Raw genomic sequence first — 19,718 nt, 5'->3', positions numbered from 1 at the left:
TGTCTTTAGTTATTAAACTTTCGCGGGAATCTATCAGCCGATCGCTGGGAGCTAAATCTGTTTCTTTGGCTGTTCGATTTATTAACTGACTGACTGACTGACTGATTGATTGATTGATTGATTGATTGTTGATTGATATCTAACGTTTTACCCCACTGTAAGTAAATCAGTGATTAATAGACCCTTCCACGGTTTTTGCCGCCATCTTGGTTGGGGGGGCAAACACGCCAAAATTTAGAGTAAATGTATAGGAAAAGCGAGGAGTTCGATGCCCAATAACATGAAGAAAATTAACATTCTGCAATTCCTATGAATTACAAAGTAAAAATACCAAGCAAAAGATTTTATTGATAAAATTTGAAGGACACATGCACACAGCTATGCTGGGAAGCGAGAAATCGCATTTTTAGTTTTTTCATACAAATGCTTTAATTTTTCCGCGCAAATGGCGGCTCGGATTTCAGACAAATGTATGTAAAAATGAAAAAAAATATATATGCGGCTTTCCTTGCGAGACTTCATTCCCTAAATTTAAACAAATAAACTCGTTTACCCGGTATCTTGAGTTTGTAATTTAAAAATATTTCGGAGTTAGAATTTCCGTTAATTATTCGACATTAGATTCTTCATTTTCCCCAAACAATTACTGTAAATTTTCCCGTAGTTTGTCCCCAACCAAGATGGCGGTAGAAACCGTGTAAGGGTGTATTATATTATCCACAGCTGTGGTTCTTGATTTTCAAGTTATGACTGCCATTTCTTCAATCTCTTAAACTGCAACCTGTCAAGGAGACGGAAACATAGGTAAATAGGAAACTATGGGAGAGTGACCTTTTCTCTCTGATATCCTTCGGGTCTGCGTTCAGGAAACAGATACTTTCAGACGCTGCTAAACTGTGCCTGTGATTAAAATAAAGAAGTAGGTGATGCTTAACCGTTTTGACAGTAGGCCCTGTGTAGAAAATAACCAATTGGAATATAGTCCTTGAAAGAGATGCAGACGTATCAAGTGTTTTCCGTGTACAGAGACTGTTGAAAGACAGCATACGTAGAATCAATTTGAAAGCGACCAACAAATCGATCAATAAGACAAACCTGTCTTAGCACTGTCCGCAGCTCAACTTGCAGTTAAGATTCATCCAGGCTGGATTTTTGGTGCATTCTCCAAGTTTTGCCCATGCGGGACAACTTTTATTTGAATCTCTACACGTAGATGGTGTAGGACCTGCCAAAAGTAAAATGTTAAAAATTATAGTAAGGCTGACTGATTTTCTGATCAACTGGCTAAATGTCTGACAGACAGACAGACAGACAGACAGACAGACAGACAGACAGACAGACAGACAGACAGAACGGCTGATTAACTTACAATCAGTCAGATAATGAACTACTGGAGTCTGGAACGACTTTACCACCTTCCCGATTGAGAGAGAAATTAAAGTATTTTAGACCGTTCATAAATGTATATATCGAAGTACCTTTCCAATTTAGCCATTTAGCCATACAAACTAACATTGTCTGTGCAATTACATGTGTGTGTGCGTGTGTGTGTCGTTGTGCAAAGAAGAAGAAATGAGTTTTATGCTGCGCCAAACGTCAATGCGTGGTAATGCTCACAAAAACATTTTTCAACTTGCAACACAGTATAACTACGCTAAAAGCTGCAAAAAATGTTGCAAAAAATACTCGGACGTCTGTTATAACTCAGTGTTAACTATAAGAGAATAAAGGACAAGTTTGATCGATACTATAAAAACAATTTTTTTGGTTTGAGTCAAATTGCTTGCAATTAAATAGCGTCTTTGTAATTAATATGCCAGTACAATTTTAAAATTCGCTTTAATGTTCCTCATTCTATGTTTCTCGATCGAAACAAACTCCGTACTCCAGTGAATTAAACTGCAAAATACGTGAGGTACTTACTACAAAATTTGCAACTTTTTTGACAGTTAACTTTCATCCAAATCGGATTCTTTTCACATTCGCCATTTTTAGCCCAAAGTGGACACTGGGCCTTGTTGATGTCCTCACAACTTGAGGGAGTTACACCTGCAACGATCATGCATAAAGTCAAGGTAACAAACAAAAAAAAAAAGCAGGGTAACATATAATGCAAACATGAGATGGACAAGATTCTTTGTTTTACCTCCGCAAACGTGACAGCTTCTCTCGCAGTTTCGTTTCATCCAGACTTCGTTAGCAGAACATTCACCTTTAGCGGCCCAGATATGGCAGGTGTAAAAGTCATCTTGACAATCTGATGGACATTGAACGAAAGGCTAAGACTAAAGCTGTACGGATAACCATGGAAACTTATTTGTATGTTCAATTATGTATCTGCTTTCTTCTTCTTTTATTTTATGAAAAAAAAAAACAAACATTCGATTCGGTGCTTCACTAATCCCCTTCTTGGGGGAAGAACGGTTAACGTTACCAAGAAGACTAGCGCTTCAACTGGCACAACTTAGTTTCGCCCAGAAAAGGCGAAGAACAAAACAACTATTTAACAAATAGATTCAGGAGCCCCTGATAGATTCCATTTTTGCCGTGCGTCTCAAAATGTGAAAAAAAACCACATTTCCACATGTCTTCTGTGATCTATAGCTGAACAGACCCAGGGCAAAATGGAATCTATTTGTTTTATATAATAACACAAGACTTTAGTGCACTTCAGTGTGAGCAATGTCGCTACTGGTGAGCTAAAGTTGTTTTCGGTTCACGATAAAGTTTTCGTAACCACGAAACACTGTTGAACCAATGAATAAGCAGAAAATGGTAAATTGAAAGTCATTGAAAAAACTAATCCTTATTCCATTTGGAAAGTTGTTCAAAACTGAAAGCATTAACCTATGCGTTCAACCGCCAATTATCTGTTTCCCGTGGCGTCGTCTAACTGTACAACATCGGTCAAACACTTTCATACATATTTCAATAATTGCTCGAATATTTCACTGTCTTCTTCAAGCTTGTTTAGGCAGTTAAATGCTTCGAAAAGTGAACGATGCTTGGCGTTTTATTTCTCCCTGTATATTTGTAATAATGCTGAATTTTTTGCTTTGTTGTAGCCCAGCGAGTTTGATAAACTTTGCCGACAACTCTAACTTGGACGCTCGTCACGCACGTGTCACGCCCCCCGTGGCCTCTGTCGTCTGTACTCAATGTGCAGGCAGCAACCAATCGCATCGCACGCAATGGCTCGGTTATTGTATAAACAATGACATAGGTAATCGTATCTATAACAAAATGCTCAATTTTGATTGGTTTCTAATTAGCGCGTTATCACAGGGGTGTCTAATTACAGGTATCTAATTGGAACAAAATTAAATTGGATACCTGTAGTTGGACACCTTCGTCACTCGCGCGTCAATCATATGAACTTAGATGGGTTCATTCTTTCTGTTTTCCTACTGTTTTTAAAACGTTATTACGATAAATTAGTAATTAGACCTCGTGTCGTACAATTCAGAGAGAGTCATCGTTCTCGTAATTTTAAATATACCTTACTCGCCCGATTAATCCCTGAATTGTACTTCAATCAGTCCAATTACTATTACGAATGCATGGACGACAGCTTGCTTACTGCATAGCCCGGGGTCGATGTACACGTCATCAATGGCAATATCGGAGTATCCGCCAACTTGACCTATTTTCCCTTGTATCCTGAGCTGAAAGCAAATAGTTTACAGAGAATTATTAAGCTATTTTCTGAACTAGATATTTCTTCTTGCAGATTAACTAACATAGTTTATTGATGATTAACACTCAAAATTTGGACAATTTTAATAACCAAAATAGCTTATGTGCACTCAAAACACATTGTATAGCAGCAAACAATCCAACTGGCCAAGTTTCAAAACCGTAAAATATTCGTAGTGTTATGTTAGTACAGCAGACCGTGCTTCTCGTTGTTATTTAGCCGTGTTTTGTATTTTAAAAACAGATTTCGCCAAGAACGAAACTTGATACAATTCGAAAAATCCCAAAACGAACAATAATAACAATTATAAATATTATAAATATTATATTGAGTTTGATGGTATTGAAATATGAGTATTTGGATAAAAGTATGGAAGTAAAAGAAGAGAAAAAACAAACACCTGTCCTTACCCGATACCATAAGCCCAAAGGGACTTCAATGTTCCCGGTCCCCTTCCTCCATTTCATGCCTTGGTTTCCATTTTTGTAGAAAATAAACCAACTCTTGTCATTCGACAATTCCACCTTGATTGACAGGCTACCCATTGTTTTACCATACATGGTGTAATAAAACTTGAGACACTGTCCTTCACTTTTTGATGCCAACCACGGGCTCACTAGATCAACAGTTTCACCAGTCCGAGTTCCTGAAGATTCCATGTAAAGGTAATATCCTGCAGAATTAATTAATTATTTGATTTTTTTTTTGTATTGTAAGTTCATCAACCATTTTCTCTTTTATGAAATGGTAGGCTGCAAATCAGTCCCATTTTTTTCTCATCCCATGTCGATTTTGGAGGCTTTACAAGACCTTCTTTATCGATATAGATTATAAAAAAAAAAAAAAAAAAAAAAAAAAAAAAAAAAAAAAAAAAAAAAAAAAAAAATTTTTTTAAAACCCCTATCTGGGGGGAAAAAAAATTTTTTAAAAAACTCTCCTTTTAAAAAAAAAAAAAAAATTTTTATTTTTATAAAAAAAAGCCAAAAAAAAACCAAAAAATTTCCTTAAGGGGGGCCCAACTTCTAATCAAAAAAAAAAAAAAAAATTATTAAAGAGTCGAAGAGTTTACAAAGCTGATCTTTAGTGTACCCATAATTACATCGTCTTTTACAAATTTGAAAATCACCTTCTTATGGTCTCTCCGTTTAAGTATTACGAAAGCGATTTTGTGTGTTTTGCCATGCGCGGTTAGCTGTTATTTGGGTCGTCACGGAACGCTCCTCCTCCGATCTACTTGAAAAGGGTGTCGTTTTTCTGTTTTGGGCCTTAAAAAGGGTATCCATTTGCTTTATGCTTAAAATAGGTTCAGGGTTTAAAACCTTTGCCACACACCCCCATCCGAAATTTATAGGAGTACACACCCTGGGAGAAATCCAAGGCAAATTACACATTACGCACCTTGACCACTTGTGTGATCATTCGACGGGCCTGTGTCTACGGTTTGTGTGAATAATCGATTAAAGTCCCAGTTGAGGTTATCTGAATTCGAATTACGCCACATCCCCAGGCGGGAATTTTCAAAGTCCGCGTCGTCGTTGTCTGTTGAGAAAAGGGAATAAGGTATTAAAATCTAAAGTAAATACGGGGTCTGTAGTTTCCTGCGAGAAACAGAGAGAAGTTATCAGTATTTCTACTGCGCTAACGTAAGAATGGACGAAGAACCCTTTGTAAAAAACCGAGTAGTTTCTGCACCTAAGCCCATGGATGGGGGGCTTTTTTGAGGGGTAGGTGGTTGGAGGGGGGAATGATAAATCGCCTATATAAAAAAAGCAATAACATAACTTTGGTGAGTGTGGCTGGCAGATGTATGATTAATTTTTTAAGAACAAATAGTTAGCTTAAAACCCAACACTTTTAAATAGCAATTCTATCTGGAACAGTGGATGAACTTGAGCCACTCTGTAAAAATGTTATTAACGGCGTGGTATTGTTCCTCGTGTTGTAAGATAGGAATAAACGTTTATTCGTTTGTCTCACTATAGAATCGCTTTGAGATGTTGATCGCGACGTTTCGACTGAAATACTGTAAGTGCTGATCAGGCGATGAGCTCGATTGATTACGCGTCCCTAATTAAAATTTAAGCAGGTAATAAACTAAACACATCGTATACTGGATCTTAACCATTGTTGAAATTGGTTACTGTCTGGTTTGTTTAAAAAGGAATTCTAGCTCACCAAGATGGCACCTTTTTAAGATGCACATTTCATTATCGTTTTCACTTCCCGGGCATGTTTTCCCGCCATGAGCCGGTGGAGGATTGGTGCATGTCCGTACTCGTCTTCTGACGCCGTCATTACATGTCTTGCTGCAAGACTCCCACTCCGACCAGCGACCCCAGTGACCATTGACAGGAGCTGTAAGGCAAGAAGATACAATCATGAAGTAGTACATTCAACACTGATCACTCAGCAGAAAAATCATAATAATAGGTGTTTTTTTGCCAAAGGTCCCTAAAAATTCCTCATATCACATTCATACACCACAACACGGAGACAACAATCATCTGATCAGGATTTTAAGGACGTTCGCGCCAAAATTTTCTACTCGATATATTTCTTTAATTTTTGTGCTGCGGTCAGATAATGAGTTACTTGTAACAGAAATGCAAAAAAAGTTGGGATCACCGACTTTGTTTTCGTGTGGAAAACTACCCTGATTTTGAAAAATTGGCACACGTAATTCAGCATGGTTTATAGGGTTTAAAGTTAAAAATATTGAAGATGAGCGAACGGAGGCTAACGATCTTAGTCGCATTTTGTAGAAGTGCGTCTGTTGCGTAAATAATTCCTAGTTTTGCCATCACTTTTGTAAATTTAAACCCTGGAAAGAAAAAAAAGGAACGCTCAAAAAGTGGAATTCAAACCGCCAGTGTGACAAAAAAATCAAACTTCCACTCGATAGATTTTTCATTTTCTCGCAAAACGTAGATATTTTAAAATTAATTAAAATTAACAAAAGTGATCCGTGAAGAAAAAAGTAGGGGTCACCGACCATTTAAGGCGGCAAATTGCAAGCGAAGCAAGCGGAACGGCACCCCGCCCTATAATGTTCTTAGACATTTGACTCAGCAAGCGCGCTCAAAGTATGACGTGGCATGGCGTTGCGACATGAAATACGTGCGCAGTAGGGATGCGCATAAACAATTAGCGCGAACGTCTTTAAGCAATAAGCTTCCATAGAGAGTACATGTAAAGGCCGCTGAAGGGGAGTTGGTCAGCTAAAAGCCGTGTAGGCCGGAGGTCCAGGTTGGAGCCCTGCAAAGGATCATGATGTTGTTCCGTTCAAGAGTATAAATGGGTGCTGGTTAACTGTGAACCCTAACAAAATGCCACCAGTCGCTTGAAAATGCAAATGCTGTTTACAGTGGTCATGCAATATGATGTTCTACGCTATTTTTGTTTTGCTATTGTTTTTTTTATTAAATGACACAGGCGACAGGGCGATGTTTGAATTTTGATATGAGTAATAATTTGTAGTTTCTCGGAATTCCCCATTTAATGTTCCCAACCCATGAAGTCAAAACACAACAAGTTCAGTGGGAGAAGGGGTAGGGATGAGTGCTCGAGTTGCCTATCGTGCGGGGTGGCACGGGACTATCCTCCTCTGCCCTGTTCCCCTGGGGTCCCGCCCTGGGAACTCCCTGGTTCCCAAGAACTGGGGTCCTATCTCTCGGCTCCCCTGGGGTCCTTCTCTGGCCCGGGCCCACTCCCTGGTTCCCAGCTGGGGTCCTATCTCTAGCGGGTCCACAACCAACAACAGCAACACTGCGGGGCCCCACTATAAGGGGAAAGCTGACCCTGTGGGCTATGGGGCAAGGGCGAATGGTCGGCACTTCTCCCTCCCGTGGTTTATAACTATAGAAGATGCTTAGTTGATGGTCTAAAGCTATTGGAGGGGAAGAGAGTAATCGAAAAGTGGTCGAGGTTCACTGACACTAACGGACATGTAATCAATTCGCGACTCAGTCCAAGCTAGCCTGAGCTGCATAAAAACAGTTCTGTGCGGTGCTGCTGTCATCACTCGTGTGCAAAAAAGGAAAAATAGAAGTATTGCGGGCTGCTTGTCTCACTTGCACGTTTAAATAAATGTCACCTAAATAGCGGATGGCGTAGAACCTACATTTTTACAAATGCAAAAAGGGGTTGGGTGGGTGGGAATGTGCTCTTTAGGGAGCTCGAGAATTGAAGTAAAACTACTCAAGTCTAGATACCGAGGCCGTTGACGTGCGCCCTCAGAGTGGGACCTGATGTCGCAAGAGTGATGTCTTGAGCATATGTGCGTCGTATTGGGTGATCTTCTTCTCTACTCCTTTCATGGTGTCACATTAACTTTAATTTATATTACATGTAATTGGCATTATATTACATATAAATTTGCTTCCATTTAGCCGGCTTTGTTTTCACCTGGACAAATAGGGGCAGGACACTTCTCTTTTTGAGTTTCCACTCCGTAGGCATTCCCTTTTCCTCCACACGATTTGACGTTCCCTGAATGGTAGCAGTACCTGTCACGGGTTCGATAGCAATTGTCATCACACGGTGTCCATGCCGACCATGAGGTCCAGCCAAACGATGTAGCTGTGGATAACAAGCAAATTTGAATTGTTTTTCTCTCTCATAATTCGTGTAGCAGTTCCTCATACAAGCCTTTTCTTCCTTTATTCCAATTTCTTACTTGTGTGGGGTCTTTAATTTATAACAAAATAGTTCATTTAACACAACTTTTAATTAAATGGTTGTTGGTATCAAGTTTAATCTCTATTTTTTTTCGAATTATGAATGCAAATAATAATTACAAATAATAATGATAATGATAATGATGATGATGATAATAAATAAATGAATAAACAAATAACAAAACAAAAAACAAAAAAATGATAACAACTCGATAAATGTCGAAACAATTACTCACTCTGACAGTCGTACAAAGCGTTTATTTTTACCGCATCTCGCGTACTGAGCTTGAAATCCGGAGACCTAAACCTCATATTCTCATTCTTAATAGCCACAATGGTTGGTTTGCCGTTCTTGGTAAATGCCATTCGATCGTAGTGCATAATTGATTGATAGTCGTACGACACGCCCAGATCATCGATCGTCTTCCAACTGTACTTGTCAAACTGGTCTGAGAAACCTTGCGAAGTATAAAGTAATGCATTTTTTCCACTTAGTCATCTCCTTGCTACATAAATAGATGTGTACGTTTGCATCGGGAGGAGAGGAGAGTGGCAATTTCCATAAAAAAAATTGACCGGATGATTATCAAAAAAATTGAAAAGAACCCCCGAAAAGGTACCAAAATGGCGCTTTGTGACGTCTCGAGTTCTGACGACACTACATGGTAAAATTCATGAAGAACCTCTGTTAAGCTGACAACACCTGTTATTAAAGCAACCACTTTCAATCTCCTTTTGGGTGACAGCTTAAGAGGCCCTGTCTGTTAAGTTCTAAGGTATAAGTCTAATTATTGCTTTAATTTGCGAAACACGATGCCCAGTTATGATTTATGTTATGACGCATGTTAAATTATGATTTAAAACAAAAAAAGGAGCCCGTAGGGCCGAGGAAAATCATTATGCGAGTGCGCTGCACTCACCACCCCTTCTTATTCCAGGCTCTGGATGCCCCCCCCCCCCCCCCCCCCTTATCTGAAGGTCTGGATTTGCTACTAATTTGTCAAATGTCTATAATAGTTTTATAATCGTTTTTCATCATAGTTCTTCGGCAAGTTTTCTACCTTTAGTAATAGCGTATTTAAAGAGCTCTATATTGCGTAAATTCCATCCGCCGTTGTTGGCTCCAGCGGGGATATTTCCAATTTTTATTTTTTAGAGCTGGAGCTTTTAAAGAATAGTTTTTAAATTAGTACACAAAAAGGTTTTTTGTTTCTGTCGCAATATTCTCTATAAGCAGCTGCTTTTAATACGGATGCAACTGAAGCAAGAACTGAAAACATAGCATAGCACTTTTTGCCTTCACATTTCTTTCAATAGAACAATAATGAATTTTGTAGGGTTTTTTTTTCTGAACGAGGTTGAGCAAACATATCGTAATATAAATCGTGATTAGCTGAAACCTATTTGTAAAAAAAACTGTATTAAGTATGGACAATGTCAATGTAACACCTTTCTTACCATCTAGAATGTTCTCCCAGTTTATCTCCACATATTTATCTCTATCGATTCTTGCTTGTTCGTGGAAGAAACCTTAAGTACAGGACAAAAAAATATCGTGATTTGTCAGTCGCGAGCAGATCAATATTACTTGCCGAAGCCAAAGGCTGAAGTAAGAAGAAGATGGATTCCGTGCTCTTTTTTAACTTGGGCCAAACGGGTGGGCAGGGGCGCTTTTTTGAGGAAGGCGCTTGAAATATATTAAGTTTGTTCTTTCGATAAGCTTTAAAAAATAAATAAAATAAAAAAAAAATCTAAGAACATGTCACGGACATCAAAACGGAATTCTCTGGATGTGGAAATGATTGACAGGAACTTAAACAAAGCATAATTGTTCTCCTGTATTGATGCCAGTGTAGCTGAAGTTGAAGAGATTGCAAAAGTGTCAAAAGAACAGGCTGTCCATGTGATGTCTTTACCAGTTAAGAAAGAGATGAGGAGGGCAGGGGGGAGGGCACTTATTTTGCCGAGCACGAATATTTCGATTTCGCTCTAATTTCAGCAAATAAATGCCCGCCAATTAGCATCTAGACTACGAGCCCGAGTTTTCTATGAACAAATAGTCAAAGAGGCGCAGATTATTTTAGCAGAAACTCTAAAGGATTGTAGTGCGAACCCTACAATTTTATGTACTTCAGAGCCAAAAAAATTTTCGTTTCAAGGAGCAACACGTGCGCGTATCTTATCAGCGAATAGAAAACAATGGGATTGACGAATCAGATTCGTTCATTTCGCATAGAACACGGCTGAGGTTCTACTAATATCTATGATTAATATATTAATATCAAATTATTTCCTAACCAATGGCGTGCATCAACTCGTGAATGATTGTTCCAACATTATTGCAACCGTTGCCAATGGAGATTGTCTGTCTGCCAGGAGCTGCGTATCTCTTTCCAACCCTGGATGAGCATCTAACAAAAGAAGAGAGTCATAAAAGTAGATCGTGAGTGAGGGAGACTATAATAGCCAGTGAAGTATCACAAATGTAAAATTACTTGACAGACCTCGTTACATTTTCCCGCCTTTTTCACATATGTCGTGTAATAGTCACGATTTATTGGCGCGGTTACCAAGCTGAACATGAGAAACAGTCCGCCATATTGTCATTTTAACAACAGCCTGAAGAAGATCAGTGAAACTGATCGAAACGTCGAATTTTAAATATTCTTAACCTCGGAAAAGATCCCGGAAAACAGTGAATAATTTTAATTTCTTAAGATGAGAGGTGAAAGTTTCAGAAATAGGATTAAAAATCAACCCGTTACTTACTTTATAGATGGACGGACGGACGGACAGATAAATATATTACATTTGATCACAGTGGTTAGGAGCCCGTTCTTCTATCTTTTACTTAGATAACACTTATTATTTTTCTGACATTTTTTTTCCGGCTTTGGTTTGATTTGGGTTTTGTTAGATCATAAAAAGCTATGTATTTAAATAAAAATATATTGTTCCATACCCATCCTTGTTTCTAAACTCAATGAAGTTTTTGTGATAGCCGCTGTAGTAATTCACAAATCGTACGCACGTCTTGCTGTGAAAATCGTTAATGGCTTGTTGGACATTTGAAGTTATATGACCTTAATACAAGATAAAGTAATAAATGAAATAGAAAGTGATATGCACAAAGAAGTCGTTGCTGTTATTGCCGCATCAATAATTCGACCGTTTCATCAAAGCTCGTCAATAAACAACATCAGGCAAAAACAACAATAAAAAAACATTAATGTGAGTTTGAGGCTGCTTTTTACTAAGCATAAGTACAAGCAAAAGCAAAAGTACATAAGACGAAAGAACACACTCGGTGATTATTTCAATGATACTTTAATTTGAGCGAATGCTCTAACTTAATATTCAATCCTCCTTGTTCGGTGGGGAAACCATACCAAAACCCGGAAAGCGGTGTACTTGATAACACTCGGTTCCCCAAAACATAAACAATCAACAGACTTGAACGGGAAATAGTACAAGTATACATACTCATGTATAAAGGAATCCTGTACGGTATAATACGACTGGTCCACAACCTCTTACGTTCTCTCATGGCAGTTCTTAAGACGCCTCCACTTTTCACGTACCCCTCCAATTCAGGATCCAGCTCTATGTCGCCTTCATAAAAATGTGACATGTTTGCTGGCAAAGTAAACAAAGTATTGTAAGAAGACCGACTTTATTACAGATTTACGCTTAAGTTGTTATTAATGATACGTTGTACCGGGATTTTAATCAAACAGCCTAGAGGGTAGAAATGGCATAAAGTCCGATGTTGTTGTTATGGTCCAATGGGAAATAGCGAATTGTGTTTCTCTAAGACACCCAGTGTAATCCAGCTACATGTATATATTCTGGTTTTCGAATTCATTGAACATTACTTTGGTCGGCGTAACCCTTTCTCTCCAGCAAGGAAAACGGCACGAACGATGAATGGCTAATATTGGGTGTGTTCGTTATTTTCCTGGTATTGATTGGTTCAAGGCAGCAAATTCTTCATGCCCGATGTACCACGCTTGGGGTATGAATTTGCATGAAAGTCCTGATTAATCTTGTTTATTTCCTTAAAAGTGCATACTAGTGTAGGTTTTGGACTGCAAGTTGCTCGGCAACTTTTTATCTTTCGAGCAACTTTATTCCTTGCAAGCAACTTTTTGCAACGATTGCAATTTCAAGTAATTTTTTTGTCCGAAGATTTCCGAAGATTACTGAAATTTGCCGAAGACTTCCAAGGTCGTTCAAACATTTAAATTTATCAGCAAACATGACGTCATCGGTATCTTCACGATTGTTCTTTTGTGGTTCAACAATTTTTGCCTTAAAATGTTAACTTCAAAGGAAAATGAGCATATATTTAAAAAATGTTCTCATTTAAAGGAATTGTTTTGGATTTTTGAGCAACTTTCGAGCAACTCTTTTGATTTTTCAAGCAACTTAATTTCGAGTAACGTTTATAAGAAATTTCGAGCAACAGACTACTCACCTTTGTATTCTATCTACGAGCGATATTCAACTCGGCTGCGCCTCGATTATTTTCGCTCATAAAAAAATACTCGGGCTTGTAGTTTTATTATTAAGTAAAACACGATTGTGAACTGTTTGTGCTTAAAACTATTCAGACCAGGAATGGGAGAGGGGGGGGGGGGGGGGGTATAACAACCAGTTTCGTTACCTGTGTTTGCGGCTTGGATCCCATGAAAGACTTCATCCCCCGGACTGCTGTTCTCAGGTATTTGTCTTTTCTTTCTAAGGTGCGCCATATTAACTGCTAAGATGCGGCCATGTACGGTATCGTATTCTGGAATTATTGAATTTGTTCGTTTAATATTGCAATTGACAAAAAGCATAATCAATCAAGCATAGAGACTTCAGGAAAAAGCGCTTATAATAAGGCAAAAGTCCGAGAGAACATCCAACTCCTTGAGCTGATCCTAAACACCACGACTTTTTGGCCTTCAATATATTGGTAGAGTAACTCAAATGCAAGTTTTTGCAGGGCAGAAATACATTTCAGTTTAAAATTCTCGAAAACCCACTTAAAGGTTCCTGTGTCTGCTCCGCGGTCGAAGTCGGTTATCGGCCGATTTTATTTTTTATTTTTTTTATTTTTAACAAGCTCCAGTTTATATGCAGTTTGAAGTGATACGGGGAACCGACAATGCAAACAAACTCGCCGGTGAGGCTCGCATGGCGCCAACTGCAGCGCTTTCCATTTAAGTAGAAAACTGGTGTGAATTTTCCGGCCAGATAACACTTATTTTCAACAAACATAGTGTTACAGGACGAGTGTGCATTATTTAATACCTTTCCGACCGGAACAGCGCTAGCCTCGTATTTCATCTAAAGCAAAGTGACACGGTGATATTATATAAAAAAAGAAAACGAGAAAAGAAGAATACATCTGAAAGTTATCCATTTTTTCCGAAAACTTTTCAGTGGGAGCGACCGTTAAAGGTGCTACTATACTATTTTATTGACTACAGAAAGTAACCAAGGGCTGCGCCCTATTTTTAAAACATAAAGTGTTTGTTTCCAAGGTAGGTCATATCGGCAACTGTTCAATTTTCGAAATGAGCACAATAAAGGAGTATTGTGAACAATGGACGGGACAATTTCCAACGACAACAATTTCTGAAGCGTCAGAGAACACACACAGAACGGTGAACCAGGTTCTACAATAGAGGTTACCAAATTTACAACCAATATTTTACAACGAGGTCTGGACGAGTTAAAAACGCAATCCTTAACGATTAACTTATTCGATTATAACAGAATTTAGCTTTTACGAGATTGATCATTTCCACTGCATTACAGGTGGATAACAGATTAACAAAGACTGACGCAGGTAGCAATAACAGTTAAACGCTTATTACAATTATGATCATAGAATAACGGTTTACGGTTACAGTGAACAAAACAACAGTTACCAGTTCAGTTCCGATTGGCGAATTGGAACATTACCCTGCAACTCGGAAATTCAAAACAAACAATTTCACAGCAACAGCGAATAAAAAACTCATATTCTTAACCCTATTTAGTATTACATGCAATCAGGTAACCTTAAAAAAACCTGCTATGCACTTTTCGAGGGAGGAATTAAATTATATTTTTCAATTAGGGTTATTATGTCATTAAGACATACAAAACGGATTCCATTGTTTAAATATACGTGCAATCAAAAAAAGGTATATAACAAAACAAATTTGTTATCAACATAATTATTATCCCATGCCATATGGTCTTGGGAGTAGAAAACATATAATGGTAATGATATATAGTATCTTAGCACCAACAAATCGTCTAATCTCATAAAAAGGCGAAAAGGTGTTCGATGAAGTGTCACGTGGGAATAAAACTTTCTGTAATATTTTGAATATTGACGCTAATTGGAGAGTGAGTGAGCTCTCCAAATAAAAAGAATAAAAAATTCCCCAGTGGGAGAACACTTTTAAACCTTCCCAATCCGGAAGAAATATAAGAAGACTTCTAGTCCAGGTGAGCAACTGGTAGCCTGAATGCACACCGGAACCGACGACTTGTGACAACAACCATCGAATTTTGATAAACTTTTACGCATTGTATTTGTGTCAATGTTTACTCGATTTCCAAATAAACCGGCAAGTTATTTATTCGAATTCTTTTAAATTTGACTTTCCTGGAATTGACGTCTGTGCAGTCTACGCTTATCTTGCTTGACTTAAAAAAATATTTGTTAGCGATCAGGTTGCCAATATTACTTCAGCAAATGCAAAACAAGCGTAGAGCCATCCTCTCTAGAAAACTATGAAGGGGTTAAGAATTACAAGAGGAAAACCAATTTTGTTTTAGAACTTAGAGCGTATCTAAAGCGTGGTGACCGAGCGTAGTGTTAAACGCGGTTAGCACGCAATCGTAATTTTCATGATACTCACCCTTGTCTTCAACCGAAGCAATGTGCCATTTACCGACTGGCTTTGTGGAACATACCAGAAAATGTAATCCAATGATCAAAAGAAAACACAGGTAAGAAGTCGTCATACCATCAAAACGAAAATTAGCGCAGTTACACTGTAACTTTTCGATGTATGCTCTCGGCGAATTCAACTCTAATATTTTTTACAGAAATCGTTTCTGTGACTGCCACCTGAAAGGGGGAGGGGGTATGTTCTGTCGCACTTTGTAATAATCATCACACTTTGTAATACCTGTTGCACTTTGTAATAACACTTGTCACACTTTGTAATAACAAGTTGTGAAGTGTGGTACCTTTGTTTAGTCGTTGGTGAATACTGAACAATGGTGCGAATCCTTTCGAAATGAGCAGCTCGGGTCAGAAGAGAACTGAATCATAATTGGTCATTCCACCGAACCACCTTGTTTACGAGCAATGTTAATGCCTTGAGAACCATCTCTTGAAAATATTTTCGGTCCAAAAGCCTTGGTAGTCAACTTGAAATACTCCCAATGTTTTGAACATCCAGAACTTGGAGTGATTTCTTTCGAATGTGTTAAAATTTCATTCAGTAAACGCCGCCATGCTTACTTGCCTGGATGGCAAAGTTGGCATGGCTTAGCCTTGAAATACCTTTATTAACCGCCTAGCTCGATGAATATAGCATCATGAACCGAGCTTCTCGACCAATCAGAACGCCCCATTTTTGAATTTACCTCTGGAAAAATGTACTAATAACCCATATGTCTTGAGAGCAGACTTAAAGGCATTGACACAGCTTCTTAGCACCTACTTATCCATGTCATCATTCAAAATTTCCGTGCGTTTTTTCCTGTCATTTTAGGGACGGACCATTAGAAAAGTGATAGGGGGGGGGGGGGGATTTCGGCTTGCTTTAATTTATTTAACGCCCATTGCATGTGCTTGAATTTTTTGCGGGTGTAACCTACGGCGCAATTTATTTTTTAGACAAATGTTTTTTTTTAGACTAATAGTTAATAATTTGTTCATGCTTTAGCGTGCACTATCGTTATTTAATATACAATCTTCGTTCACTGTCCAAAATCCACGCGCGCAATTGGTTAAAATAGATCACGTGATTTTGCTTTATCTGTCGTCAGCAAACTCCGACAGCGTGCAGTATTGACAATAATGCACACAAAACGTGCATTATTGAAAATGTCTTCAACTTCAAGGCTTGTAGAAGTGGAAGAAAAATATATTTCTCAAATTATCAACGATTCAATACCAAACAAAATCGAAGAGGATAACAACTTAAAGCGCTTCCATGTTCAAAGGTAAACTGCAGCTCAATAAATACATTTTTGTGCGATTGACTTGCTTGTAGTTGCTTGATTGTGAAAGCCATCGACTCGCTTTGAACAAGCTTTTTACTGACTGTATTTATGAACGACCACAGCTGATGAACGATTTTATGAACCATTTTAAGCTTTATTTCTGTAAGGCTTATTTGTGATTTTTATATTATTGATGTAATCCCGTGTAATTAAACTTATTTATTACCACACTTCTTATTTTTAAACATTAAGCTTATTGTTTGAAGTTCGTTCAGTGTGTCGTGATCGCTTGCGGTCCGGTTGGGTTGAGTCTGTCCGTTCGGGCCCCCTTGCTGCCTCCGCTTTTCCTGCCTCGGCCGGCTCGCCTCGTGCAGATTGAAAATTTCTCGTTCATTGTGCGGCCAGCGCGTGCGTGTATTTGTCAACAAAACACTCACAACAGTCTCTAACCCATAAGGAGCACGCGGGAAGTTTGGAGAACACAAAAGAAGCGTAAGAGTTTCCCGAGGCTATCGCCTCGGGCAACTCTAGCTTCTTGAGTTCGGTTTCATCACAGCGTAGTTTTTAATATTTTCTGGACCGATCTTATTCGTGGTTGCCTTGTAGAAGGGCCGTTATGAAAATAAACGTTTTTCTTTTGAAAACGGTGATTGGATGTCGTTCGCTGAATTATATTTTCTCCGAGCGGTCGAAATCACAACAGAGCCGTTGACACTTTGGTAAACGGCTGAAAACGCGCGTGAAAACCTTCGTTTGGCTGCTAGTTATAATTCCATCGAACTGTTGTTATTCATGGTTGGCCGATTCTTACACGTTAGGGCCGTGAAAAAATGTTTTTCGTCTTTCGAGACTCGCACGTTAGTTTTTGTTGTTTGTCAGTTTGAATGAAGAAAAGCACAAAAAATTGAAAAGATTCCGCTTTCCATAAACCAAAGATGAGATTTCATCGCTTTCGCAAAACACAGTTTGAGCTTTTCTCAGTGAGATTTTCAATAGTCGATTACGTCATCAGCGTGCACTATCGGGATTTTGAGCATGCTTATTTATACTGAATTTGATTGCGCGGCTCTGCTAGCTATGTTATAAGTAGAAGATAAAATATGAGCTGGAGATCTGTATGGGCGGTTACAATGGCGAGCCGATAGGCGAGCCATTGTAAACGGCCATACAGATCGCACGCGAATATTTTATTATACTTGTGAAATGAAAAGAATAAATTGAATGCAAAGTATTGTTATGCGAATCAGTTGAGATCTGTATCAAAAGTTAATATACTATCTTCGTTCACTGTCCAAAATCCACACGCGCAATTGTTTAAAATAGATCACGTGATTTTGCTTTACCTGTCGTCAGCAAACACCGACATTGCAGTATTGACAATAATGCACAAAAATCGTGCATTACTGAAAGTGTGTTTAGCTTCAAGGCTTGCAGAAGTGGAAGATAAATATATTCCTCAAATTACCAACGATCCAATACCAAACAAAATCGAAGAGGATAACAACTTGAATGCGCTTTCATGTTCAAAGGCAAACTGCAGCCCCGGGACTGCAGCTCAATAGATACATTTGTGTGTGCGGTTGACTTGCTTGTTGCTTGGTGGTAAAAGCCATCGACTTGCTTCAAACAAGCTTCTCGCTGACTGTATTTATGAACGACCACAGCTGATGAACAATTTTATGAACCATTATAAGCTTTATTTTTTGTATGGCTTATTTGTGATATTTATATCATTGATCTAATCCCGTGTAGTTATTTACTACTACACTTTTTTATTTTTAAACATTATTGTTTGAACTTCGTTAAGTCGATGATCGCTTGCAGTGTACTCAGATTGTATATTAAAAGGGTTAGAGTCTGTTTGTGTTTTGTTGACAAATACACGCACTTGCTGGCCTCACAATGAACTCGAAATTGAAAATTTCTCGTTCCGGTATTGTGCGGCCAGCGCGTGCGTGAATTTGTCAACTAAACACTAACAACATTCTCTAACCCATAATTAATGAATACTAATTAGCTTAGCAGGAGTTTGTATCAAAAGTTAATTATATTGTTTGATTTGTATTGGGGTTTACAGTTGTGTACATGTGATCTGAATACTGTGCTGGGATTAGTTTGCACCTCATGAATAATTGAGGAATTTTACAATTTTTTTAGAACTGATGCTATGCCATGTATTGTTACTTTTTATACCATGCTTTTGACAAATGATCATTTGCTAAATAGTATAAAAATTTCCCCAAAATATTGTTATTCACTGATTTAAACCTTTAGGGACTGGTCAATAAGTACTGCAGTTGGAGTAATTGGACAAGTGGCGGCTTGAGAGTGCCGACCAAAAGCGATGCTATGATCACAAGCCATCAAGGGGGGGGGGGGGGGTACGAGGGCATGCTCCCCTGGGAAAATTTTATATTTGGGCCTTCTGAAATCGCTAGAAATACATCTAAAACTGCTCACGTCAAGAAAATTTTCAATTAATACTGAGAAATAGCACTGGGAATTTTCTTGTAACTATAACAGCTTAAAGTCACTGAAGCTGCGTTCACATTTAACACGAAACATGTTCAACGAAAAACGTTTCACCTATACATGCTTGTTATTGCATTGTTCACGCTAGGTGTCAGTTTCAAACACGTTTCATGCCTGGTGTGTAATTTATGCGATTTCACGGTTCTTGCACAAATCTTTTACAATTTAACCGAAAAATATTGCTTGAAATTACAATAAAGTTTCCATTAAATCTTTGTTTTTCGATTGTCTATCATTAAGCACTTCGAAAGAACAGGGCTTTCAAGCGTTTAGCAAGGAGACATTATTGTCAGTATTTGCGCTATCTTCGGTGAAAGAAGAATTTTTTGTGAAGTTTGTTTTTGCATTGCAATGCTGTGCGCTTGCATCCGCCGTCGTAAACTTTCCTGGCGATGTTCTTCCTCTGAATTTTAGCCTCTGCACACTGGCGACTGATTATCTGCGTTAGCTTAGCCAATTAGAGTGCAGCCTTACATTTGTATTCTGGTATAATTCTTCTAATCGTTTGAAAGATAACAATTAATTCCAACCTGGCTAGGTGGATTAGAAGAATAATCACATTGGGGGGAATTCAAACGATGCAAAATCAA

The 19,718-nt window shown here is 38.4% G+C and overlaps 1 protein-coding gene across 1 annotated transcript; it reads right to left on the bottom strand.

Moving 5' to 3' along the window:
• Nucleotides 1-1,092: 1,092 nt before the first annotated feature.
• On the bottom strand, nt 1,093-13,580 carry LOC144664944 (uncharacterized). The gene is made up of 15 exons (XM_078526137.1): nt 13,538-13,580; nt 13,040-13,165; nt 11,857-12,009; nt 11,336-11,456; nt 10,672-10,784; nt 9,832-9,903; nt 8,610-8,831; nt 8,102-8,275; nt 5,873-6,052; nt 5,096-5,236; nt 4,108-4,370; nt 3,581-3,665; nt 2,147-2,257; nt 1,924-2,049; nt 1,093-1,225 (listed from the first exon to the last, which is right to left on the bottom strand). The coding sequence occupies exons 1-15, from the start codon at nt 13,578-13,580 to the stop codon at nt 1,101-1,103; spliced, it is 2,055 nt and encodes a 684-aa protein (XP_078382263.1). The 3' UTR covers nt 1,093-1,100.
• Nucleotides 13,581-19,718: the final 6,138 nt, after the last annotated feature.

Source organism: Oculina patagonica, chromosome 9, assembly GCF_052425735.1.
Source record: "Oculina patagonica isolate OP01 chromosome 9, crgOcupat, whole genome shotgun sequence".
NCBI lineage: Eukaryota > Metazoa > Cnidaria > Anthozoa > Scleractinia > Oculinidae > Oculina > Oculina patagonica.
This window is presented reverse-complemented; position numbering and strand designations above follow the sequence as displayed.

Coding starts and splice junctions, on each gene's coding strand:
- LOC144664944 (XM_078526137.1), bottom strand. CDS start 13,580: ATGGAAAGCGCTGCAGTTGGCGCCATGCGAGCCTCACCGGCGA. Junction 12,010..13,039: donor GATCCAAGCCGCAAACACAG/GTAACGAAACTG, acceptor TTACTTTGCCAG/CAAACATGTCACATTTTTAT. Junction 2,050..2,146: donor AAGCTGTCACGTTTGCGGAG/GTAAAACAAAGA, acceptor TGATCGTTGCAG/GTGTAACTCCCTCAAGTTGT.